Genomic DNA, 26,475 nt, shown 5'->3' on the forward strand with positions numbered 1-26,475 from the left:
AATGTGGAAAATTTCAGCCATTATTTCTTCAAATATTTTTATCTCCCACTCTCTCTCCTTCCCCTTCTTCTTGGACTCCAAATACATATGATTTGATTATAATACTCTTCCACAGGTCATTGAAGCTTTATTATTTTTGGCATCTTCTGGAATTTTATATAAATTATTTTCACATAAATCTCTTTTGGGATGGGCTTATTTTACTCAAAATAATTTTTTTTTTTTTGAGACAGAGTCTCGCTGTGTCACCAAGGCTAGAGTGCAGTGGCACGATCTCAGCTCACTGCAACCTCCACCTCTCGGGTTCAAGCGATTTTCGTGCCTCAGCCTCCCAAGTAGCTGGGATTACAGGTGTGCACCACCATGCCTGGCTAATTTTTGTGTTTTTAATAGAGACGAGGTTTCACCATTTTGGCAAGGCTGGTCTCGAACTCCTGGCTTCAAGTGATCCACCCACCTCAGCCTCCCGAAGTGCTGGGATTACAGGAGTAAGCTACCGCACCCAGCCTCAAAATAATTATTCTGAGATCCATCCATATTTTTGCATATCAATAATGTATTCAATGTATCAATAATGTATTTTTGCTGCTGAATATTATTCCTGTGGTATAGATCAGCCACATTTTGATATTCATTAACCTTTTGATGAACATTTGGGTTTTTTTGCAGTTTTTTTCCAGTTATGGATAAAACCTTAGTCTTTCTCAAAGGTGGTTTTAATTAACATTTCCCTAATGACCAGTGACGTTGAGCATCTTTTCATATGCTTATTTGCCATCCATATATCTTATTTGCTGAAGCTTCTGTTCAGATCTTTTGCATATTTGTTAATTAGGTTGTTTGTTTTACTATTATTGAATTTTGAAAATTCTTTATGGGCCGGGCACGGTGGCTCATGCCTGGTAATCCCAGCACTTTGGGAGGCCAAGGCAGGCGGATCACCTGAGGTTGGGAGTTTGAGACCAGCCTGACCAACATGGAGAAACCCCGTCTCTACTAAAAATACAAAATTAGGTAGGCATGGTGGTGCATGCCTGTAATCCCAGCTACTTGGGAGGCTGAGGCAGGAGAATCGCTTGAACCTGGGAGGCGGAGGTTGTGGTGAGCCGAGATCATGCCATTGCACTCCAGCCTGGGCAACAAGAGTGAAACTCTGTCTCAAACAAACAAACAAACAAACAAAAAAACAAACAAACAAAAAAAAGAAAATAAAGTTATTTATATATTCTAAATGCAAGTTCTTTATTAGATATATGCTTTGCAAATATTTTTGTCCAGTCTGTGGCTTTTCTTTCCATTCTGTTAAGAGTCTTTCAAAGAACAGAAGTTTTTAATTTTGTCCAATTTATCAATTTGTTGTTTTATGGATTGTGCTTTTAGTATTGTGTATAAGAAATTTTTGCCTAACTCAAGGTCACAAAGGTTTTATCCCGGTTTTTTTCTTGTTTTCTTTTTGTTTGTTTGTTTTGTTTTTGTTTTTGTTTTTTGAGACGGAGTCTTGCACTGTTGCCCGGGCTGGAGTGCAGTGGCATGATCTTGGCTTACTGTAACCTCTGCCTCCTGGGGTCAAACGATTCCTCCTGTCTCAGCCTCCCAAGTAGCTGGGATTACAGGCACATGCCGCCACACCCGGCTAATTTTTTTATTTTTATTTATTTTATTTTATTTTTTATTTTTAGTAGAGACAGGGTTTCACTATGTTGGCCAGGCTAGTCTCAAACTCCTGACCTTGTGATCTACCTGCCTCGGCCTCCAAAAGTGCTGGGATTACGGGCATGAGCCACTGCACCCAGCCTATCCTGTTTTTTTTTTTCTGGCAGTCTTCCAGTTTCAAGTTTACATTTAGGTCTGTGATTTATTCTGAGTTAATTTTTATATATGATGCTATCATGGCTCCATGTTAATTTTTGTGAATATAAATATCCAAGTATTCCAACACTGCTCTCCACTGACTTGTTTTTGCATATCTATTGAAAATCATTTTTCTTCTTCTTCTTCTCCTCCTTCTTTTTCTTCTTCTTCTTTTTTTTTTTTTTTTTTTTTTTTTTTGCCCAGGCTGGAGTGCAGTGGCGTGATCTTGGCTTGCTGCAACTTCTGCTTCCCGGGTTCAAGCAATTCTCCCACCTCAGCCTCCCGAGTGGCTTGGATTACAGGTGTGTGCCACCACACCTGGCTAATTTTTGTATTTTTAGTAGAGACGGGGTTTCACCATGTTGGCCAGGTGGTCTCGAACTCCTGACTTCAGGCGATCTGCCCGCCTCAGCCTCCCAAAATGCTGGAATTACAAGCATAAGCCACTGCACCAGCCTTTTCTCCTTATTTGAAGTTATTTTGCCTCTTCTAGTTCCTTTGCATTCCCATATGTATTTTAGAATCAGTTTGTCAATTTCTACCCCAAAACAAAAAGCCTTCCGATTTGGAACTGTGTTGAATCTATACAACGGTTTTGGAAGAATTGACATCATAACAATATTGAGTTTTCTCACCGAGGAAGAGGGTATATATGTCCATTGAAATACCTTAGAAATGTTTTTTAGTTTTCAATGTACATCTTTCACATCTGCTGCCAGATGTATTTCTAAGTATTTCATGGTTTTATGGCTATTTTAAGTGATGTTGCTTTCATTTCCATTTTTGATTGCTAGTATATAGAAACAATAGATTTTTGTATATTGATCTTGTATCCTACAATCTTGGCTAAACTCACTTATTAGTGCTAATATAGTTTTTATATATTTTGTTGGATTTTCTACATAGATGATCATGTTTTCTGTGAACAAAGGCAGTTTTACTTCTTTCTTTACTTTTTCTTTACCCTTCTAGGACTCCAAATGCTTGTATGTATGACTGCTTGGTACTTTTTGCAGGTTGTTAAAGTTCCATTAATTTCTGTTACAATCTTCTTTCTTTCTTTGCTCTGTTTGGATAGTTTCTATTGACCTGCTTTCAAGTTTACTGATTCTCCTGATGTGTCCAGTCGGCTACTAATTTCATCCAATGACTTTTTTATTTCAGATATTTCATTTTTCAGTTCTGGCATTTCTATGTGGTTCTATTTTACAGTTTCAAATCCCTCCTCAAATAACTGCCTCTTCACCCATTGTATCTGTCTCATTCTGAAACTTATCATGAAGTCCTTGTGTGCACATTCTAATATGTAGGTCATCTGTTGGTCTATTTGTATGGACTGATTTTTCTCTTAACTATGAGTTCTGTTCTCTTTTCTTTTTTGCATGTTTTATAAGTTTATTTGCCAATTACTGTGTCTTAAAAAAAAACAGTAAAGGTTGAAGTCCATTTAAAAATATATATATATGTATTTTTTCTACTGCCACTCTTAAGAGGAAGGAATACCCTTTCTTCTGTTGAACATATAGAGTTAGGGACTGATCAGTTTGATCCATTCAGGAATTAAGCTGGTTTGGGACACGGTTGCAACTTTAATCCCTCTACCTCCCTCTTGTGTCTCTGCCTTTGTCTGTCTCTTTCTCTCTCTTTCTCTGTTCCTGGCTGCTCCCTCTTCCTGTTCCCTTGTACACTCCTTTCAGCTAATCTATTTCCCCCTACCCCATCTCCCTCAAACTGGAAGCTTCTGGCAGAGGAGAAGGCAGCTGTACTTCGGGCAGTGGAGGAACGTGAGCGGGCCGAGGCAGAGGGCCGGGAGCGTGAGGCTCGGGCCCTGTCACTGACACGGGCACTGGAGGAGGAGCAGGAGGCACGTGAGGAGCTGGAGCGGCAGAACCGGGCCCTGCGGGCTGAGCTGGAGGCACTGCTGAGCAGCAAGGATGACGTCGGCAAGAGCGTGAGCAGGGCCCCCGCTCCCCGGGACACACTGGGTGAGGGGAGACACGTACATGCATGTATGCTTTCACACATAGAACATGAAAAACAACCAGCCATCAAAGTCATATATTCATGCACAAACAGAACAAGAGGGCTGGGCATGGTGGCTCACTTCTATAATCCCAGCACTCCAGCACTTTGGGAGGCCAAGGTGGGCGGATCACCTGAGGTCAGGAGCTCGAGACCAGCCTGGCCAACGTGGTGAAACCCTGTCTCTACTAAAAATACAAAAATTAGCCAGGCATGGTGGCACATGCCTGTAACCCCAGCTACTTGGGAGGCTGAAGCAGGAGAATCGCTTGAATTCAGGAGGGAGAGGTTTCAGTGAGCCGAGATCATTCCACTGCACTCCAGCCTGGGTGACAGAGCGAGACTGTCTCAAAAAAAAAAAAGAACAAGAGGAGGACTGTTCAGCAAACATTTGCGTCCATATACACACACACAGCGTGAAGAGAATCTCCACCAAACACTGTGCTAATGCACACGCATAGAAAGTAAGGAGAGCCATTCACCAGAGGCAGGTCTTCATGTAGACATTCACAGAACGTGAGGAGAATCTTCCATCCAGCACATGTGTTCACACACAGAATACAAGAGCTGCTCACAAAGCACACATGCTCACATTTGTGTACACGGGATGTAAGGAGAATCTTCTATTAACTTGTTTTTGTTTGTTTTTTGTTTTGTTTTATTTTTGAGATAGGGTCTTGCTCTGTTGCCCAGGCTGGAGGGCAGGGGTGCAATCATGGCACATTGCAACCTCAGTCTCCTAGGCTCAAGCAGTCCTCCTGCCTCAGTCTCCCGAGTAGCAGAGACTACAGGTGCATTCCACCATACCTGGCTGTTTTTTACATTTTTTGTGGAGATGGGGTCTTGCTGTGTTGCCCAGGCTGGTCCTGAACTCCTAGGCTCAAACAATCCTCCCACTTCAGCCTCCCTAAGCATTGGGATTACAATGAGCCATTGCACCTCACTGAGAATTTTCCATTAAATACATTAAATACACATATTCATGTGCATATGTACACATACAGCATGAGAAAACTACTCACCACACATATGTACGAATACTCAGAGAGAGAACACGAAGAGAATTTACTACAACACACAGCCTGAGAACCACTCCCCAGACATGACTAGGTGCGTGCATACATACATAACACACACACACACACACACGCACACACACACACACAGTGTGAGGACTCCCACTTTGCCTGCCACCAATTCCACTGAGCACACACAGACTCTCCCACCAAGCCTCTGTCTTCCCTTAACTCGTATATCCCTCCAGGGCCTGTAGGGTGGTGCCCCAAGGCTTCTCCCAGGCTCCCCTCACCCAGCCAGTGTCCCAGCCTTCTGAATGGTCAAAATGACCCGCCACATCCTCCACTCCATCCTTCCTTCATTCATCCTCTAAATACATTTATGGATCACACCCAGGGACACAGGCCACCCTCACTAATGATGGGAGGCACTGGCAGAATTTGTTGAGCTCCTGAATAGATGCCGTCTTGACGTCCTTATTTCTTTATTTTCCCAACAACGTGCTTCTAGGAGTCCAATGGGTGAGGGCTTTATCTTCTCCACGCACTTAGACGTTGATCCGATTTTGCTTTTAGCCAGGCCTGGAGAGAACCCCTCTCTCCCTGACACAGACCTGGCCTGCAGCCCTAGGGATAATTGAGCTAAAACCCAGCTCATACTTGAGCCCTTAAGGTCCGTCCCTTGGGAAAAATGTCAGGTTATTTGTAGTGACTCCAAAGGCCCTTGTGGGAAACAGGATGTTGATGGGAGAAAGTCTGATCCCTTCAAGTAAACAAAATAAATTGGCCAGTACCAAATAGGAAGGGAGGCTAGAGGGCCCATTCCACGGACCGAAAGTAGATACTGTCAGTGACCAGAATTGTAATGAACATCATGTGGACAGTGGCGATCCACAGACATAGGCCTTGCTCTGTGGAACTCACAGTTCAGTGCGGGAGGCGGGTGTTGCACAAAAAGCCACCTAAGCAAATGTCAAATGACCACTGTGACTAGGGCTAGGTAGGAGAGGGGCCCCAGTGCCAGGAGCATGGGTAGCAGAGAGGCCCTGATGGGTCAAGAGAGGCTTCCTTGAGGAGGTGACAGTTAAGTAAGGAGAGGGGTGAAGGGGGAGTCTCTGAAAATTCATAAGCCCAGCTCTATTTTCACAGCATTTGGGGGTTTAATTCATACCTCCCTGAAAGATCAGGGACCCTCCCAAACAGAAAACCCAATAGAAGTAGATAGTGGGTCGGTGACACCCTGGGGAGTCTGGCAAACACCAGCACTGATGACCCTGGAGCTACGTGCCTTCAACCCATTCGCACAGGATTCCCAAAGATGAATTCCCAGTGAGTGAGCTCACAGTGCAAAATTACAAAACTCAGAGGGAATAATCCGCCATGAGTGAGAGTCAGCTGACCTAACAGACGCTTGTATTGGACTCTGAAGGGCTTCAGATAATAGAATTATGAAGCATCAGTTATTCATGAAATACATTTTGGGATGATGCTGAATGAGACACCTAGGAAGGAGCCGCTCAGCAGATTTTGAATGGATGAATGAACAAACTAGGATGGGCACACTGACTTGCCACCTCCCCATCCTCCATCAAATCTTCCCCTACTCTAGCTAGGCTCCTAACCTCCTCTGCCTCAGTGACCCAGGTACCCAGCAGCTACTCTCCCCACCAGGTGCATGAGCTGGAACGAGCCTGCCGGGTAGCAGAACAGGCAGCCAATGATCTGCGAGCACAGGTGACAGAACTGGAGGATGAGCTGACAGCGGCCGAGGATGCCAAGCTGCGTCTGGAGGTGACTGTGCAGGCTCTCAAGACTCAGCATGAGCGTGACCTGCAGGGCCGTGATGAGGCTGGTGAAGAGAGGCGGAGGCAGCTGGCCAAGCAGGTATTGTCACACAGAAGGCCACAGGGTGCCAGTCCAGCTGGGGTATGCCATGGTGTGTACAGGCAGCAAGAAGGGCAGCAAGGGGTCTCCCCGACCCACCCACCACTCTGTCTCCTCCACCCGCCGACCACTCAGTATCTCCCCAACCCTTCCACCGCTCAGTGTCTCCCCACCCACCTGCCACTCGGTGTCTCCCCACCTGCCTGCCACTCAGTATTTCTGCCAGTCTCGTGCCAGCCAAACCATCTTCCTCCCACAAAACCATCTTCCTATTCCCCAACCCATTAACCTGCCATGACCCATTAACCCACACACATATCCTGTTGACCTGTTGCTGTACCCAGTCATACATCCTCCATCCACCACACAAACCATTCACCCATCCATCTGCCACCCCATCTATTCAACTACCCTAACCACCCACATACAGCCTCTCCCCCAACCAGCGTTGTGTCCAACTACTGCTCCATCCACCCAGTGACTCCCTTCCAACCCATCTCCTCTCCCCAACCCAACCCCTCCCCTATTTACCCAACCCCAGCCCCTCAGCACCCCCTGCTGACTCACTTAGTCACTGACTCACTGACCTGCTCATCCGCCCTCCCCTCCATCCACATCCCTCCCCAATCCAGTCAGTCATCGCTCCCTCGCTTCCTTGTTTGTTCCATTGCTCTCTCCCTCTCTGCATCGTTCATTCATTACTTGTTCACTCCAGGAACTTCCCATGTCTTCCCTCTACTAGGTGGTGAGGGGCAGGGGAAGCTCTGGGTGTCAGAAAGACCCCTCTGGAGCCATGTAGGCAACAGACTTGGGGTGGAGGGTGCTAGAAGCTGGGGAGGCAGGGAAGAGAGGTGAACAGGTGACCTAAGGCCAGGGGTCTCCGCGGGGTTTTGTCTCTACTAGCCCCTTTGACTTAGACATGGCTGAGTGTCCAAGACTTGGCCCTGGGGGCACTGGGGAACCATGGGAGGGCTATGAGCAGGATCAGCTCTGGAGACGTGTTGGAATGGGCTGGAGGGGAGAGATGAGAGGCTAGAAAGGAGGCTTAGGTGAGATGGGGGACTGAGCTGGGGCAGTAGGGATAGAGAGGGGACCAAGTAAGGAGAGTCAGGGAGTGAGAGGAACGGGGCTTGCAGCCTGGGCAGGAGCTCCAGGGCAGACATCCATGTCCCTAGCACACAGAGGGAGGCTGGGCTTCCTGTGCCTGACCCGGTCCCTCCTGACCTCTTCTCCAGCTGAGAGATGCAGAGGTGGAGCGGGATGAGGAGCGGAAGCAGCGCACTCTGGCCGTGGCTGCCCGCAAGAAGCTGGAGGGAGAGCTGGAGGAGCTGAAGGCTCAGATGGCCTCTGCCGGCCAGGGCAAGGAGGAGGCGGTGAAGCAGCTTCGCAAGATGCAGGTAAGAGCGGGCGTGAGCTGTGCCAGGGAGGGGAGGCTTTGGTGTCTTCAAGCCCCAACCATCACTCCAGGGTCTAAGGCTAGCTCGGACCCCTCGCTCTCAACCCACAGGCAGCATCCGCATGGGTCAGCACCTTTATAAACATCCATGCCCCAGAGGCTGGCTTCCTTCTTCTATTTTACATTTCTTTCATTTAAAATGCTGCACTTTTAAGTCAAATTTCCTCATTTTTTTGTTTGTTTCTTTGTTTGTTTGTTCAGTTGGTTTGTTTTTTTTTTTTGAGACAGTCTCATTCTGTCACCCAGGCTGGAGTGCAGTGACGTGATCTCAGCTCACAGCAACCTCCGCCTCCCAGGTTCGAGCAGTTCTCCAGCCTCAGCCTCCTGAGTAGCTGGGATTACAGGCGTGCGCCATAATTTTTGTATTTTTAGTAGAGACAAGGTTTTGCCATGTTGGCCAGGCTGGTCTCGATCTGTTGGCCTCAAGTGATCCACCCGCCCCCATGGTTTTGTTTTTGAAGTGAAAATACCATATGGTTTTTTGGCCAGACACAGTGGCTCACACCTGTAATCCCAGCACTTTGGGAGGCCAAGATGGGCAGATCACCTGAGGTCAGGAGTTCAATACCAGCCTGGCCAATATGGTGAAACCCCGTTTCTACTAAAAATACAAAAATTAGCCAGGCATGGTGGCACGCACCTGTAGTCTCAGCTACTCAGGAGGCTGAGGCAGGAGAATTGCTTGAATCTGGGAGGCAGTGGTTGCAGTGAGTTGAGATCCCACCACTGCACTCCAGCCTGGGTGACAGAGCGAGACTGTCTCAAAAAAGTAAAGATAGAAATAAAATAAATAAATCAACAGTAGGCAAACTGAGGCTCAGAGAGGGGCAGTGGCTGGCTCACAGTCACCCAGCAAGGATATGGCCAAGTTGTAATTCAAACCCATGTCTATCTAACTTGAAGCCAGGCTCCATCAGGCTTCCAGCTGCCTTCTAGTTCTCAGCCAGGTCAACCTCCTCCCTTGAGGACCAGAGTGCGAGAGGCTGGCTCAGGGTCACACAGCAAGTGGCTTTATACACAGGAGCCCAGGTCTGCGGGGTTCGGAGAGTTCCCTGCTTGTTCACGGGAGCTGAGGAGCCCCGTCGGTCTGGCAAGGGGGCGGAGGAGTTCCCTGTGCTGTGTGGCCAGGCTGAGCCCATCTACCTGTTCCGTTCCACCCAGGCCCAGATGAAGGAGCTATGGCGGGAGGTGGAGGAGACACGCACCTCCCGGGAGGAGATCTTCTCCCAGAATCGGGAAAGTGAAAAGCGCCTCAAGGGCCTGGAGGCTGAGGTGCTGCGGCTGCAGGAGGTGAGGCTGGGGTAGGCTGGGCCCTGGGACAGGAAGCTGGGAGGTGGGCAAAGCTAACCTCGAGGTCCCTGGGGTGTGAGGCTGGGGAGGTGGGCAGGGCTAACCACAGGGTCCCTCGGTGTGAGCCTAGGGAAGTGGGCGGGGCTAACCACAGGGTCCCTGGATGTGAAGCTGGGGAGGTGGGCGGAGCTAACCACAGGGTCCCTGGGGTGTGAAGCTGGGGAGGTGGGCGGGGCTAACCACAGGGTCCCTGGATGTGAAGCGGGGAGGTGGGCGGGGCTAACCACAGGGTCCCTGGATGTGAAGCTGGGAAGGTGGGCGGGGCTAACCACAGGGTCCCTGGATGTGAAGCGGGGAGGTGGGCGGGGCTGACCACAGGGTCCCAGGGTGTAAGGCTCGGGAGGTGGGTGTGGCTTACCATGTGGCCTGCAATGCCAGCCTAAGAGCAGGGATTTTGTCTTAGGGCACTAGGGAGCCATGGAAAGATCCAGAACAGAGGATGGGCAGGGTCAGCTCTGTAGCAGTTGAACTGGAGTGGGGAGATTGGAGTCACAAAGGCTGTGGGAGGGGGAGTGGGAGAGGGGAGAGAGAGAGAGATTGAGAAAGAGAGAGAGAACCCTGAGCCAGGGCCAAGGGGATGCAGAGGACGGAGAAGGCAGTCAGAAGGCAGGAGGGAGAAGGCTATGGTGAGGGGGGCTGGAGGAGGGGAGGAGAGCACTGGGGGTCTGGCCCAGTGATTGGGGGACCCTGGAGGAGAGGCAGGTTTGAGAGGAGGACCTGTGTGCAGTAAAAGGTGGAGAGGGTGAGGGGCCTGGGGGTTGGGCTGCAAGAGGTGAGCACAGGTCAGGGGCTCAGGAGACAGATTTAGGAGACATCTGTAGGTTGAAGCTCATTCCAGGGTTACCCAGGGACAGCATGAGAAAAAAGCCAAGAGACTTGAGGTGTGAGGGACAGAGAAAGGGGTGAGACCCGTGCCCAGATTGCTTCTCCTCACACCCACCGGCCGCCCCTCCGTCATCACAGGAACTGGCCGCCTCGGACCGTGCTCGGCGGCAGGCCCAGCAGGACCGGGATGAGATGGCAGATGAGGTGGCCAATGGCAACCTTAGCAAGTAAGTGCCCCAAGGGTCTGAAGGCTGAGGTACTGCGTCTGCAGGAGGTGAAGCTGGGGTAGGCTGGAGGTGGCTGGGCTCTGGGACAGGAAGCTGGGAGGTGGGCGGGGTTAACCTCGGGGCCCCTGGGGTGTGAGGCTGGGGAGATGCGTGGGGCTAACCACAGGGTCCTGTAGTGTGAGGCAAGGCACCCTCCTCTGACCATCCTGTCCTTTCATCCCCATGCCTTCCTGTCTCCCTAGGGCAGCCATTCTGGAGGAGAAGCGTCAGCTGGAGGGGCGCCTGGGGCAGTTGGAGGAAGAGCTGGAGGAGGAGCAGAGCAACTCGGAGCTGCTCAATGACCGCTACCGCAAGCTGCTCCTGCAGGTGAGCGTGATTGACCGCCCCCACCAGCCTCAGTCCCCATTGACCTGGGACCGTAACCTTCAGTCCTCTTATTCAACAAATATAGAAAGGGGATATTTGAGTTGGGTTTTGAAGGTTGAATAGGAGTTCTTAAAAGGGTTGAAAGGCATGATTCACTTGTATTTCTGAGGGGTTTCTTCAGGGCTAGATCCAAAGATGAATTATGTGGGGAAACAGACATGGGCCAGCAAGTGTGATCATGGAAGTCTCCTGGGCCTAGTAGAGAGAGAGAAAAGACTTTCTGCAGGAGTCATAAGAAAACATTTGGAAAAAGAGACATTTGGCTGGGGGTTTTAAAGCATAAGTTGGAGTTCAGCAGAGGGAGAAAAGCATGTTTTCCTTTGCATATTTATTTATAAATATTTTCTGAGGATTCCGGTGGCCCAGATCCTATTCCAGGTTATGCTGGGGACCTGGAGATGGATAATACTAAGCCTCCGCCCTCAAACACGTCTTAGTCTAAAGGAGGAAATAGACCATCCCAATACAGAGATACAAGTGAAAATGGAGGAAACACGGGCACTGTGGGAACCTAGAAGGGACTACCAACCTAGCCTGGAGGATAGAGGCCATCAGAGAAGGCTTCCTGGTGGAGGTGATGCCTTGAGAGATCTTAAAGGAAGTGTAAGAGTTTGCCAAGAAGACAACAGAGCGATGGGATTTCCAAGGACAAACCAATGTCTGCATTCTTCATTAATTTTTTTCTAATTTTTTTTTTTTTTTTTTTTTTGAGGTGGAGTCTCCCTCTGTTGCCCAAGCTGGAGTGCAGTGGTGCGATCTCGGCTCACTGCAACCTCTGCCTCCCAGGTTCAAGCGATTCTCCTGATTCTCCAATTTTCTCTACAAAATATTTAAAAATTAGCCAGGTGCAGTGGTGCATGCCTGTAGTCCAACTACCTGGGAGGCTGAGGAGGGAGGATCGCTTCAGCCTGGGAGATTGAGGCTGCAGTGAGCTATGATTGTGTCACTGCACTCCAGCCTGGGTGACTGGATGACAGAGTGAGACCCTGTCTCAAAAAAAAAGGTAATAATTATATGCTCAACAGTTATGTGTAGTAAGACTACTTTTTAAATGGAGAGAATGGGGAAAATATGCAAAATGTTTTAACCTACTTTAATTAATTGATGGTGATAGTATTAGCATTGTTTTTCTGAGACATTGAGTTTATAATGTGGGATAAAGTAAATGATCAAAGATGGGATACTATGTCATCTACTACGTCCTTGACATCAGGGTACTCAGCACCAAAGAACCTTGATATAGTTGTCCTAGAGAAGAGATTAAGTTTAAAAAAAAAAAAAAAAAAACAGGCCAGGTGTGGCCGGGCGCGGTGGCTCACGCCTGTAATCCCAGCACTTTGGGAGGCCGAGGCGGGCAGATCACGAGGTCAGGAGATCAAGACCATCCTGGCTAACACAGTGAAACCCCGTCTCTACTAAAAATACAAAAAATTAGCCGGGCGTGGTGGCGTGTACCTGTAGTCCCAGCTACTCGGGAGGCTGAGGCAGGAGAATGGCGTGAACCCGGGAGGCAGAGCTTGCAGTGAGCCGAGATCGCACCACTGCACTCCAGCCTGGGCGACAGAGCAAGACTCCATCTCAAAACAAAAAACAAAAAAAAAAACAAAAAAAACAGGCCAGGTATGGTGGCTCATGCCTGTAATCTCAGCACTTTGGGAGGCCAAGGTGGAAGGATCGCTTGAGCCCAGGTGTTTGAGACCAGCCTGGGCAACACCGTGAGACCCCATCTCTACAAAAAATATGTGAAATAAAAAGAGAAAAGAAATTACATTTAGTGGGGCGCAGTGGGTCACGCCTGGAATCCCAGCACTTTTGGTGGATTGCTTTTAGCCTAGGAGCTCAAGACCAGCTTGGATGACATGGCAAAACTCCATCCCTACACAAAATTAAAAAATTAGCCAGGTGTGGTGGTGCACACCTATAGTCCCAGCTACCCAGGAGGCTGAGTTGGGAGGATCACCTGAGCCCAGGGAGGTCGAAGCTGCAGTGAGCCATAATTGCACCACTGCACTCCAGCCTGGGCAACATAGTGAGACCCTGTCTCAAAAAGAAAAGTGATAAATTATGTTTAAAAAATAGTTTAAGCCAGGCGCAGTGGCTCATGCCTATAATCCTAGCACTTTGGGAGGCTGAGGTGGGTAGATCATGAGGTCAGGAGTTCAAGACCAGCCTGGCCAACATGGTGAAACCCCTTCTCTACTAAAAATACAAAAACTAGCCAGGCGTGGTGGCGAGCACCTGTAATCCAGCTGCTCGGGAGGCTAGGGCAGAGAATTGCTTGAACCCAGGAGGCGGAGGTTGCAGTGATCTGAGATCGTGCCACTACACTCCAGCCTGGGTGACAGAGCGAGACTTCGTCTCAAAAAAAAAAAAAAAGTTTAAAAACAAAACTAAGCAAACCTGTAGTTCTCAATTTGACTTCATCATATTCACGTGAACTGGTGATGTATTTTATACAGATCCAGTCTCTCTGACCACCCAAAAGGCCTAGAAACAGGGAACCCAGTAGCAATGAGTATCCCTATGTCCACGTTGTGATCTGGAAATGCTGTTTCCCTCTAAAAGAAACTGGGGCTGGCTGGGCGCAGTGGCTCACACCTGTAATCCTAGCTCTTTGGAAGGCTAAGGCAGGAGGATTGCTTGAGCCCAGGAGTTTGAGACCAGCCGGAGCAACCCAGTAAGACCCCGTCTCTACAAAAAAAAAAAATTAGCCGGGTGCTTTAAGCCACAAACACAGTGGGTTAAAGCAACAGGAATGTATTCTCTCTGTTTTTGTTTGTTTGTTTGAGATGGAGTCTCGCTCTGTCACCCAGACTGGAGTGCAGTGGTGTGATCTCGGCTCACTGCAACCTCTGCCTCCCGGTTTCAAGTGATTCTCCTGCCTCAGCCTCCCAAGTAGCTGGGACTACAAGCATGCACCACCATGCCTGGCTAATCTTTGTATTTTTAATAGGGAGGGGGTTTCACCATGTTGGCCAGGCTGCTCTCAAACTCCTGACCTCGTGATCCGCCTGCCTCGGCCTCCCAAAGTGCTGGGATTACAGACGTGAGCCACTGCGCCCGGCCAGGAATGTATTCTCTCGTGGTCCTGGAGGCCAGAGGTCTGAAATCAAGGTGTGGGCAGGGTTGGTTCCTCTTGTTCATGCCTCTCCCCTGGCTTCCCATGGGTGCTGGCAGTCCCTGCTGTTTCTTCATCTGTAGATGTGTCATTGCAATCTCTGCCTTTAACTTTACAAGGCATTTTCCCATCTTTGTGGCTCTGTCTTATCTCCTCTTTTTTTTTTTTTTTTTTTTTGAGACAGAGTCTCGCTCTTGTCACCTAGGCTGGAGTGCAATGGGCTGATCTTAGCTCACTGCAACCTTCACCTCCCGGGTTCAAGCGATTCTCCTGCCTCAGCCTCCCGAGTAGCTGGATTACAGGCGCCCGCCACCACATCTGGCTAATTTTTTTTGTATTTGTAGTAGTGATGGCGTTTCACCATGTTGGCCAGGCTGGTCTCGAACTCCTGATGTCAGGTGATCCGCTGCCTCAGCCTCCCAAATTGCTGGGATTACAGGTGTGAGCCACCATTGCCTGGCCCTCATCTCCTCTTAAAAGGACACCAGCCGTATCAGATTTGAGGCCCACCCTAATCCAGTGTGACCTCGTGTTAATCAATTACAACTGCAAAGATCCTATTTCCAACGAAGGTCACATTCCGAGGTTCTGAGTGGACGTGAATTTTGCGTGGGAGTCTATTCACCCCATGGGTGCATGGGGAGGGCATGGGGGAGGGGCATGGAGCTTCCGTGCCCTCCTGGGAGCGCCACCCTCCAGGTACTGCACATGTTCAGCTTCCAGAAGCTGCCCACACCCTGTCCTCTTGGGCCTTTTATGGAGACGTCACTGGATAGGTGTGATTAACAACCACATAGAAATGCGATTGGACAAAAAGGGTCCGATCTAAACCCAGCGAGGCCTGTCTGTTCAGATTCTTCCTGGCTTCTCTATGCAGCATTCCTTCCCCCTCTGAAATGAGGGTCCTGTGATCCACAGTCAGGTTAGAGTTTCTGCCTTGTGCAGGTGAAAAGAGGGGGCAGGAGGAGGTTAGAGAGAGAGGTTCTGTTTACTCTAAAAGGGCTATGCAAATTATGATCAAGGAACCGTGGACAAAACCCAACACACACACACACACATATACACACACACACACACACACATGCACGCACACATGAAGTATAGACACAAAGCAATATCACAGGTACAAATTCCCTTGAAAATTCACAAATAAGGCCAAGCGCGGTGACTCACACTTGTAATCCCAGCACTCTGGGAGGCCGAGGCTGGCAGGAGTTCCAGATCAGCCCGACCAATATGGTGAACCCCTGTCTCTACTAAAAATACAAAAATTAGCCAGGCGTGGTGGCAGGTGCCTGTAGTCCCAGCTACTCAGCAGCGTGAGACAGAAGAATAACTTGAACCCAGGAGGCAGAGGTTACAGTGAGCCGAGATCGAGCCACTGCACTCCAGCCTAGGCAACAGAGCGAGACTCCATCTAAAAAAAAGAAAAGAAAAGAAAAAAGAAAATTCACAAATAAGAGAGAAAGATCGGGTGCAGTGGCTCATGCCTGTAATCCCAGCACTTTGGGAAGCTGAAGCAGGTAGATTGCTTGAGACCAAGAGTTCAAGACCAGCCAGGACAACAAAGTGAGACCCTGTCCCTACCAAAAACAACAACAACAACAAAATTATCAGGGCATGATGGTGTGCACCTGTAGTTCCAGCTAGTCAGGAGGCTGAGGCCGGAGAATCGCTTGAGCCCAGGAGTTTGATGCTGCAGTGAGCTATGATTGTGCCACTGCACTCCAGTTTGGACAAGAGTGAGACCCTGTCTCCAGAAAACAAAAAACAAAAAAGAAAGAAAGAAAGAAAGAATAAAGTCCCTGGACACAGCTGCCAATTTCCAGGAAACACAGAGGAGAGACAAATAAATGCTGAATTAGACCGTAAGTGTGTGATCAGAAAAATCCAGACAGAGAGGAACTCTACAAGGCTAACAACCTACATTCTTCAACAGATAAATTGTAAGAAATAGGCTGGGTGCAGTGGCTCACATCTGTGATTCCAGCACTTTGGGAGGCCGAGGCGGGCAGATCACTTGAGGTCAGGAGTTTGAGACCAGCCTGCCCAACATGGAGAAATCCCGTCTCTACAAAAAAATACAAAAATGAGCCGGACGTGGTGGTGTGTGCCTGTAGTCCCAGCTACTTGGGAGGCTGAGGCCGGAGAATCACTTGATCCTGGGAGGCAGAGGTTGCAGTGAGCTGAGATTGCACCACTGCACTTCAGCCTTGGTGACAGAGCAAGACTCCATCTCAAAAAAAAAAAAAAAAAAAAATTGTAAAGGAATAAAAGGGATGGAGGAGGGAACTGTAGGTTAAAAGAGACTTAAAAGACATATATCTGGCCGGGCGCGATGGCTCACGCCTATAATCCTAGCAGTTTGGGAGACCGAGGTGGGTGGATCACTTGAGGTCAGGAGTTTGAGACCAGCCTGACCAACATGGTGAAACCCCATCTCTACTAAAAATACAAAAATTAGCCAGGTGTGGTGGTGCGTGCCTGTAATTCCAGCTACTCAGGAGGCTAAGGCAAGAAAATCGCTTGACCCCGGGAGGCAGAGATTGCAGTGAGCCGAGATCGTGCCACTACAGTCCAGCCTGGGTGACAGAGTGAGACTGTGTCTCAAAACAAACAAACAACAACAAACCCACATACATCTACTTTTTTAAATGGGTAGGATTCAACTATAGGATCTAGGGATGCATCTGTGTGTAATAAAACTAAAGACATACAAGGAAGTGAGGACCTGAGAAGTCAGGATAACATGATATTTTGGGGAGAAGGAAGAGGTTTTCATTAGGAGGAGTGCATGAAAGGGCTTCTGGAAGGGCAACGTTCTCTTTCTTGACCGAGGTGCTACTGACAGTGATGTCTGCCTTTTGTTAACTCATGATGCCTGTGCGGGATGACACCCACACACATCCATGTTCAGAGACAGGAAGCAGCAGGGTCATGGGGCTGAAACGGTTCTCATCTCCAGCTGCTGGAATAATCAGGAACACTCCCATAATGTTCTTGGTTGAGAATTACTGTGCTAATAAAACTAGCAGAATATTTATTACTGATTTTTTTATTTGATTAATGTTTGGCTCTCTGTATCACCATTTTATCTCACAATAAAAAGTTTGAGGCCAGGCGTGGTGGCTCACACCTGTAATCCTAGCACTTTGGGAGGCTGAGGTGGGTGGATCACTTGAGGTCAGGAGTTCGAGACCAGCCTGACCAACATGGAGAAACCCCATCTCTACAAAAAATACAAAAATTAGCCAGTTGTGGTGGCAGGCACCTGTAATTCCAGCTACTCAAGAGGCTGAGGCAGGAGAATCGCTTGAACCTGGGAGGCAGAGGTTGCAGTGAGCTGAGATCGTGCCACTGCACTCCAGCCTGGGCGACAGAGCAAGACATGGTTTCTAAATAAATAATAAAATAAAATAAAATAAAATAAAATAAAATTAGCAGGGGTGATGGTGTACGCCTGTGATCTCAGCTACTCAGGAGGCTGAAGTGGGAGGATCACTTAAGCTTAGGAGTTTGAGGCTGCAGTGAGCTGGGATTTCACCAGCTGGGCAACAGCTGTGCTCCAGCCTGGGCAACAGAACAAAACTGTCTCAAAAAAAGTTTTTTAAGTTAAAAAAAAAAAACCCACAAAGGAGAATATGCTAATTACCCAGTCATTGTGTCCCTGCGAGGGTGAAATAAAGTATGAATCAGACTGGGTCTGACTCACTTCCATGTACCCAGCAGAAGGCCTCGCTCAGAGTACGAGCTGAATAAATAAACGGGAACTATTATTAGGGGTGTGTTTACACATTTTCCACGTAGCAGCTACTGTTTATTGAGGCCGTGTTTCTCAAAATGCTCCTGCATATAACACCTGAGATGCCTGTTATAAGTGCAGATTCCCAGACTCCACTTTGGTCTTGCTGAGTCAGAATCTCTGAAGGGTGAGACCCAGATGTCTGCATTTTTTTCACAAGCTCCCCCAGATGATCCTGGTGCAAACAAAAGTGTGATAACCCTTAGAATAGACTCATTCACAGTCAGAAGTAGAATTTATGACATTTAAACAAGTTTGTGATGGTCTCGTGGACTTATTAAAGTAAGCAGAAAACTATCCAAAATGTTAAGACCCAGGGCTGGCAGTGCTGTGGGTGACAAGTCAATAAACTATTAATAAAAATACAAGCTAACATCTGTTGAGTATTTAGTATGTTTCAGGCTCTGTGCTATGCGTGTGACAATCATCAGTGCACTTAATTCTCAGAGGTGCCTGGATTTACCTACCACCTTCCCTCTGAGACTCCACCATGACATCCTTCCTTCCCCTCCTGCTACAGGTAGAGTCACTGACCACAGAGCTGTCAGCTGAGCGCAGTTTCTCAGCCAAGGCAGAGAGCGGGCGGCAGCAGCTGGAACGGCAGATCCAGGAGCTACGGGGACGCCTGGGTGAGGAGGATGCTGGGGCCCGTGCCCGCCACAAGATGACCATTGCTGCCCTTGAGTCTAAGTTGGCCCAGGCTGAGGAGCAGCTAGAGCAAGAGACCAGGTAGGTGAGAGCGGAGGCCACAGGAGAAAGGTGACCTTCACATTCTGGTTGGTGAGAGGAAGGAGGCTGTGTTACAAACACCTGGTTTAGAAACATCCAAAAGACATCATCATAGTAATGACTGCTGGCCTGGCATGGTGGCTCACGCCTGTAATCCCAGCACTTTGGGAGGCAGAAGCGGGAGGATCCCTTGAGGCCAGGAGTTTTCAGACCAGTCTGGGCAACATAGCAAGACCTCATCTCTAAAAAAAAAAAAAAAAAAAAAAGCCAGGTGTGTTAGCGTGTGCCTGTAGTCCCAGCTGCTCAAGAGCCTGAGATAAGAAGATAGCTTAAGCCCAGGAGTTCGAGGCTGCAGTGAGCTGTGATCACAACACTGCACTCCAGGCTGAGTAACAGTGGAAGACCTTGTCTGTAAAAAAAAAAAAACAGCCAGCCATAGTGGCTCACACCTGTAATCCCAGCACGTTGGGAGGCCGAGGCGGGCAGATCATTTGAAGGCAGGAGTTTGAGACCAGCCTAGCCAACATGGTGAAACCCCATCTCTACCAAAAAATACCAAAATTAGCCGGGTGTGGTGGCTCATGCCTGTAGTCCCAGTTACTGGGGAGGCTGAGGCAGGAGTATCGCTTAAACTCAGGAGATAGAGGTTGCAGTGAGCTGAGATTGCGCCACTGCCCTCCAGCCTGGGTGACAGAGCCAGACTCCATTTAAAAAAAAAAAAGAAAAGAAAAAGATGCCAGGCACGGTGGCTCACGCCTGTAATCCCAGCACTTTGGGAGGCTGAGGCAGGCAGATCACCTGAGGTCAGGAGTTCGAGACCAGCCTGACCAACATGGAGAAACTGCGTCTCTACTGAAAATACAAAAAATTAGCCGGGCGTGGTGGCACGTGCCTGTAATCCCAGCTACTCGGGAGGCTGAGGCAGGAGAATCACTTGAACCCAGGAGGCAGAGGTTGTGGTGAGCCGAGATCACGCCATGGCACTCCAGCTTAGCAACAAGAGTGAAACTCTGCCTCAAAAAGAAAAAAAAAAAGAAAAAGAAAAAGAAAAAACAAACAAAGTGTGTAAATGTATGTAAATATTTAAATGATTGCTGATTTTCTGTATCATTTAGGATGCTTTGGGCTGCAAGTAACTGCAGTCTCACTACGAGTATTATTTACATAATAACGTGCCAGTTAGCTATAGCTGAATTACAAACTACTCTGAAACTTAGTGGCTTAAAACAACAACCATTTATTATTGCTTATGAGTCTTTGGCTAGTAAGTTCTGCTGATTTGGGCTTGGTGGGCTTCACTCATCATCTGCTTAGTTGAGGGTCAGCTAGATGGATTTGCTAATCTTGACTGGGCTTTCATTTTTTTTTTTTCTTTTTTCTTTTCAAGAACAGCATGAGTGGTATTGGCTGGGCTTGCATAACTCTTAAGGCCTTGCCTAGGACAGCTAAGCTAACTTGTCTCTGCTCTATGTGGCCTCTCATCCTCCAGGAGGCTAGCCCAGGATTGTTCATATGACAGAGTCAAGGTTCTAAGAGCAAGGGAAAGTGCTAAAGACTCCTTGAGGCCTGCATTTGGAACTGGTACTGTGTCACTTCTGCCATATCCTATTAACCAAAGCAAGTCACTCAGCCCGCTCAGATTCAAAGGAATGGCGAAATCGATATGACTGTTTGATAGGAGCAACTGCAAAGTCATATTGCCAAGGGTTTGGATACAGAAAGGGGTGAGAACTGGGACCATCTGTTGTATCAGTCTAGCACAAAGAGGAATGTCTTTTTTTCAAGTGATAAGAAGTCTAGAGCTAGGCAGCCAAAAGATGGTAGGGCTCTGGATCAACATCTATGTTGTTTTTTAGTCTTTTCCTCATGGTCACAAAATGGCTGCAATTGCACCAAGCTCCACACCCACAGACATCCATGTTCAGAGACAGGAAGCAGCAGTAGTATGGGGCTGAAAGAGTTTCCATCTCCAGTTGCTGGAACAACCAAGAGTACCCCCATAACATTCCTAGTTGAGAATTGCTGTGCTAATAAAACTAACAGAATATTTATTACTAAGCCTAATACCTTTCACTCTTCCAATACAATAGATTTTCCTATTGCTCAGTACTATTCAGCAACAATAATTACAACAATACTAATAGTTCCCATTTATTGAGGATTTACTATATATCAGGTGCTGGACTACCTGTATATACCTGTATGATACCACATAATCCCTGTGAGAGAAGGACCATTGTTATCCTATTTTACATGTAGAAAAACTGAGGCTGAGATGGGCTATAAATGTAGGATACTTGACTTGCTATTCATCATCTGTACATTATCTCATGGGGAGGAATGTTATTTTATTATACGTTAAATTTGTATAAGGTTCCCTTTTGTATTTATTCATTCATTCAACAAACAAATATTAAGAGTGTACTGTTGGGGCCAGGCATGGTGGCTCACGCCTGTAATCCCAGCACTTTGGGAGGCCAAGGCGGGCGGATCATCTGAGGTTGGGAGTTCGAGACCAGCCTGACCAACAGGGAGAAACCCTGTCTCTACTAAAAATACAAAATTAGCCAGGTGTGGTGGCACATGCCTGTAATCCCAGCTGCTCGGGAGGCTGAGGCAGGAGAATTGCTTGAACCCAGAAGGCAGAGGTTGCGGTGAGCTGGAGATCGTGCCTTTGCACTCCAGCCTGGGCAACAAGAGTGAAACTCTGTCTCAAAAAAAAAGAAGTCTCTCTCCTTCATCCTTTTCCACTGCTTAGTGCCTTCCCACTCGCCCCCAGCCCTGTGCCTTCCTCTCAGCACATCTGGGGCTGTTGTATCCAGGGTGGCTGTCAAGCAATCCCAATTGCTAGAGGTCCCATCACATGGACTTCACCCCAGATGTGATGGTCCATGCAGGAGAGGACAGGTGTAAGGGCAGAAAGAGTGTTCCCTCCCGCTCTGAAGATTCAAGTCTGCTGAAATAAACTGACAATAAATAGATTAACAAAATAAAAGGCTACAAATATATTAATGTGCATGAACACAGGAGTCATGCAAAATATAAGACTTTTTATACAGGGTCAGATGGTTGAGGCTTAAGTATCCTCTTCATAGGGGAGAGAGACAAAAAGGATGTATTCAATTGTGAGAGATAGTAAATGATTTTCAGGGGAAAATGAATGGGCCCAAAGAGTAAACTGTAGTTTGTAAATGATCCTCTTTGGAAACTGAATGGGACCACACATATACTTATTATAAATCACAACATCATAGGAAACAGGTATGTGAGGTGTCCTAGTAGAAGCCAAGGACATGGATGCTGAGGAGAAGGCAGCCTGCATGTCAGTGTTTGGCCTCAGTAAACTGTGGGAACCAGTTAGGGGTTAGGAAAGAGGGAAGAAGCCAATCCAAGAACAAGATGACAGCCACTGCATGAGTCTATGGGGACAAAATCCTAGGTTGAGCCCCTCTACTGAGACTCCTCCTCATCCCTCTCTTCAGAGAGCGCATCCTCTCTGGAAAGCTGGTGCGCAGAGCTGAGAAGCGGCTTAAAGAGGTGGTGCTCCAGGTGGAGGAGGAGCGGAGGGTGGCTGACCAGCTCCGGGACCAGGTAAGCAGCTGACATCATTAGGGAGCAGTGGAGAGTGTGACCACTGGCTGAGAAATTGCACAGGCCGTCTCCAGAGGCAATGAGCTCCCATCACAAGAAGCAACTTGCAGGTGCTGGACTGGAACTGAGTGCAGATACCATCTTGGCACTTGGCACATCAGCAGAGGGTTGGAATCAGTGAGTTTGCAATTCATAAATGCTGGCATCTAGAAAGGGCCCTGTAGGGAGCTGAGGAAGCCAGGGCAAGGGAAGAAGTTAAACCCTACCCAGAAGCTAGACCAAGACTAGCTTCTATGTACCAGGCACTGTGCTAAAGACATAACATTTACTGTGTTTAATTCTTATCAGAATGGTAGAAGGAAGGTGCTATTATTTACCCTCTTATTTATGTGAGGAAACTGAGGTACAGAAAGGTGAAGTAACTTGCTCAAAATTATTTAGCTGGTAAGAGGTGGGGTCAGTATTCAAACCTCAGCACTCTAGCCCCAGAGTGTGTGTTCTTGATTACTTACTGAGCAGTTACTGTGTCATAAGCAACTGCTTTTTAAAAAATACATATTTGCATTTCCTCACTAGTCCCATTTCACAGATGAAGAAACTGAAACTTTAAGAGGATATATTTTGCATCAGAGTCACAGAGATAGAGCCTGGATCAGATCCCAGGTCTGTCTGGACAGAGTCCCTCTGCCCTTAAAAGCTCAGCTGTGCTTTATTCGCCATTCATTCCACAAACAATTATTGAGCACCTGCTATGTGCCAGACACTGTGGTAGGCATTAGGGATATGGATGTGAACAAAACAGAGGAAGTCCCTGCCCTCATGGAGCTCACATTTTCTGCATAGGATGAGACATAATAAACCTGTAAACAAGCAGATAATTACAGATTGTGACAAGGGCTATGAAGAAAAAAAGTGAAGAGAGAGGAAGACACAGAGGATTGGGGAATCCTCTTCAGGTTGGGAGATCAGGAAGAACTCTTTGAGAAGGTGACATTTAAATTGATACCTGAAGGGTGAAAAAGAGCCAGGCAGAGGGAACAGCAAGTATAAAGGCCTTGAAGTATAGAAATACGTTTGGTGAGTTCAGAACAAAAAGCAGATTAGTATGGTCTAGATAAACATCTGTTGTTATTTTAGTCCTGGTCTAGCTTCTTGGTAGAGTTTAACTTCTTCCCTCACTTTGGCTGCCTCAGCTCCCTACAAGGGCCCTTCCTAGATGCCAGAATTTATAAATTGCGAAGTCATTGATTCCAACCCTCTGCTGATGTGCCAAGTGCCAGGATGGTATCTGCACTCACTTCCAGTCCAGCACCTGCACGTTGCTTCTTGTGATGGGAGCTCATTGACTCCAGAAAATGTGGGATAGGAAGGCTGAACGATAAGAAATGAGGTCAGATCATGTATGTTCCCTCCCTGAATAGAGAGGTGGTAGGGTCTGGGGAGGATCTCAGTGAAGTTGGTCTGGACAGTGGGTTTATGGGAAGAGAGAACTGGACAAGAAAAAGACCCTGTGGGGCCTGGAATGCCAGGCTGAGGGGCTGGAACCTTGTCCCAGGGGTACTGGGGAGCCATGAAAGGATTGTGAGCAGGAGGGTCTGGGTCAGCTCTGGGTATAGGAAGACCTTTCTGAGGCCATGTAGGAGACAACCTGGAGGGGAGAGACTGGAGGTCAGGGTAGAGGCTGGCATGAGGGATTTAGGAGAAAAGAACAAGGCCTAAACAGAGAGCAGAGGATGGGGCAGAGAGAGTCAGGGGGCAGTAGGGATGGGGCAGTAGTGGGCTGTTGGAGAGGGAGGGAGTGATGACAGTACCTGGAGATATAACCCAGTCCCCCTGCTTCCATCAAGCTGGAGAAGGGAAACCTTCGAGTCAAGCAGCTGAAGCGGCAGCTGGAGGAGGCCGAGGAGGAGGCATCCCGGGCTCAGGCCGGCCGCCGGAGGCTGCAGCGTGAGCTGGAAGATGTCACAGAGTCGGCCGAGTCCATGAACCGTGAAGTGACCACACTGAGGAACCGGCTTCGGTATGGTCATCCCACGTACAGGCCTGACGGGTGGGGAGCACCCCAACTCCATAAACCCCAGGGACGCGAGGCCGTGCCAGGGGCAACAACAGGGGGAAAAGGGATCCACGGGGGTGTGGGGCTGTGGGAGCAGCGGCTGTGTTGCGGGAGAGCCAAATCCAGGTAACTTCTTTCTTCCCACACCCATTTCTCCCTGTCATCTCTGTGCCCTCCTTTCCCACCGTGCACCACCACCTTTCTCTCCTTTCCTCCTCTCTGTGTGTCCTTCATCTCTCTCTGCCCTCATTGCTCCTGCCCGTCTCCCTCCATTTCTCTTGATCTCATCCCTCTCTTCCCCCTTACTTTGTTCTCTCTCTCTCCCTATCTCTCTCTCCCCCCTTTCTCCTCCCCTCCCCTCCCCTCATTTCATCTCTGTATCCTGGTCTCTCCTCCCCACAGACGCGGCCCCCTCACCTTCACCACCCGCACGGTGCGCCAGGTCTTCCGACTAGAGGAGGGCGTGGCATCCGACGAGGAGGCAGAGGAAGCACAGCCTGGGTCTGGGCCATCCCCGGAGCCTGAGGGGTCCCCGCCAGCCCACCCCCAGTGACCCTACCCTGTCCCCAGATGCACTAACAGATGGGGCCCAGCCCCCTTCCTCCCTGGACCCCACGGGCCCCTGTCCCAGGAACCCCGCCCTCTGACTTCTTGCCCTGTGGAAATGGTGCAGCACTCTGGCATTTATCACCCCCACCTGGGTCCCCTGCAACCTCCCATCAAAGGATGACCCCTAAACACAGAAGAGCGGGGCAGGCAGGGAGGCAAGGACTGGAACTGCCTTGCTTGTTGGGGGACTGGGTACAGTTGGCAAGCTGTGTTCCCATCAGCTCCCTGTCCTCCTTTCTTCCCTCGTTATTGATCTATAGACATTAGGAAGGGAGTGAGACGGCTCCTCCACCATCCTCAGCCAGTGCAACCCATTCCCTCTGCTTCTCTCTCTCTCTCTCCCTCCCTCTCCTTCCCTACCCTCTCACCGTCTTTCTTGGCCTCTCTGAGGGTCTCTCTGTCCATCTTTTTAGGAATCTCGCTCTCACTCTCTCTCTACATAGCCACTCTCCTTCCCCCATTTCTGCGTCCACCCCTGAACTCCTGAGCGACAGAAGCCCCAGGCCTCCACCAGCCTTGAACCCTTGCAAAGGGGCAGGACAAGGGGACCCCTCTCACTCCTGCTGCTGCCCATGCTCTGCCCTCCCTTCTGGTTGCTCTGAGGGTTCGGAGCTTCCCTCTGGGACTAAAGGAGTGTCCTTTACCCTCCCAGCCTCCAGGCTCTGGCAGAAATAAACTCCAACCCGACTGGACCATCTCTGTGGCTGTGTGTGTTCCTGCGGGGGGTCTCTGATGGGGCAGGATGGGCACAGGCTGCTTCAGCCTGCTAGGGCGGCAGGTCAGGCAGCCTGCTGGTTAGAATGACACCTGCGTGGGTATACAGGGACATCCTGTGGATCAGGCGCTTCATAACTCCTTTCCTCCTCACTCCAGTGTATAATGGAAATATTCCCTGCATTATACAGATGAGGGAACAGTCTCAGAGCAGCAGCATCCCTCACTCCACGCCCCCAGTGAGTGCTAGAAGGGGTGTTGCACTCGGGCCAACTCTTAAGTGTTTGCAAAATAAATGACAGGCCTGCTGCAGTGGCTCATACCTGTGATCCCAGTGCTTCGGGAGGCTGAGGTGGGAGGATCACTTGAGCCCAGGGGGTGGAGGCTGCAGTGAGCTATGATTGCATCACTGCACTGTAGCATGGGTGAAGAGTGAGATCCTGTCCCAAAAGCAAAACAAAACAAAAAGACAGCCGTGGTCGTTTGTGCTGCGTGCTGTGCTAAGCACACAGTTTATCTTAACCCTTACATAGCACTACAGGTAGAGATTTCATTGCACTCCAGTGCCTAGAACAGTGTCTGGCACACAGCAGGCATTCACTCAATATTTGCTGAATAACTAAGTGACGCCCCTCCCACCATTTTAGAGTGGTGGAAACAGGCTCAGAGAGGCTGAGTGACTTGCCCAAGGACACACAGCTACTAAGAAGTTGAAACAGTTTGAACCCAGACAGTCTGGCCTCAGAGTCAGCACATATAGAGTCTGAGCCCTCAGCCCCTGACCCCACCCTGGGGACCC

The 26,475-nt window shown here is 48.8% G+C and overlaps 1 protein-coding gene across 8 annotated transcripts in view; it reads left to right on the forward strand.

Annotated features, from left to right (window-relative positions):
• MYH14 (myosin heavy chain 14) overlaps positions 1-25,654 on the forward strand; it is a 104,173-nt gene extending 78,519 nt beyond the window's left edge. For all 8 annotated transcript variants that reach the window (XM_034946507.2, XM_057300577.2, XM_057300578.2 and 5 more), the window contains 10 exons: positions 3,590-3,802; positions 6,561-6,773; positions 8,009-8,170; positions 9,391-9,519; positions 10,543-10,631; positions 10,874-10,997; positions 18,498-18,706; positions 22,189-22,297; positions 24,145-24,317; positions 24,756-25,654. In XM_034946507.2, the coding sequence (XP_034802398.2) occupies positions 3,590-3,802; positions 6,561-6,773; positions 8,009-8,170; positions 9,391-9,519; positions 10,543-10,631; positions 10,874-10,997; positions 18,498-18,706; positions 22,189-22,297; positions 24,145-24,317; positions 24,756-24,906 (1,572 nt within the window). In that variant the 3' untranslated portion in view covers positions 24,907-25,654. The remainder of the gene's footprint in view (positions 1-3,589; positions 3,803-6,560; positions 6,774-8,008; positions 8,171-9,390; positions 9,520-10,542; positions 10,632-10,873; positions 10,998-18,497; positions 18,707-22,188; positions 22,298-24,144; positions 24,318-24,755) is intronic.
• Positions 25,655-26,475: the final 821 nt, after the last annotated feature.

This window comes from Pan paniscus, chromosome 20 (assembly GCF_029289425.2).
Source record: "Pan paniscus chromosome 20, NHGRI_mPanPan1-v2.0_pri, whole genome shotgun sequence".
Lineage (NCBI taxonomy): Eukaryota > Metazoa > Chordata > Mammalia > Primates > Hominidae > Pan > Pan paniscus.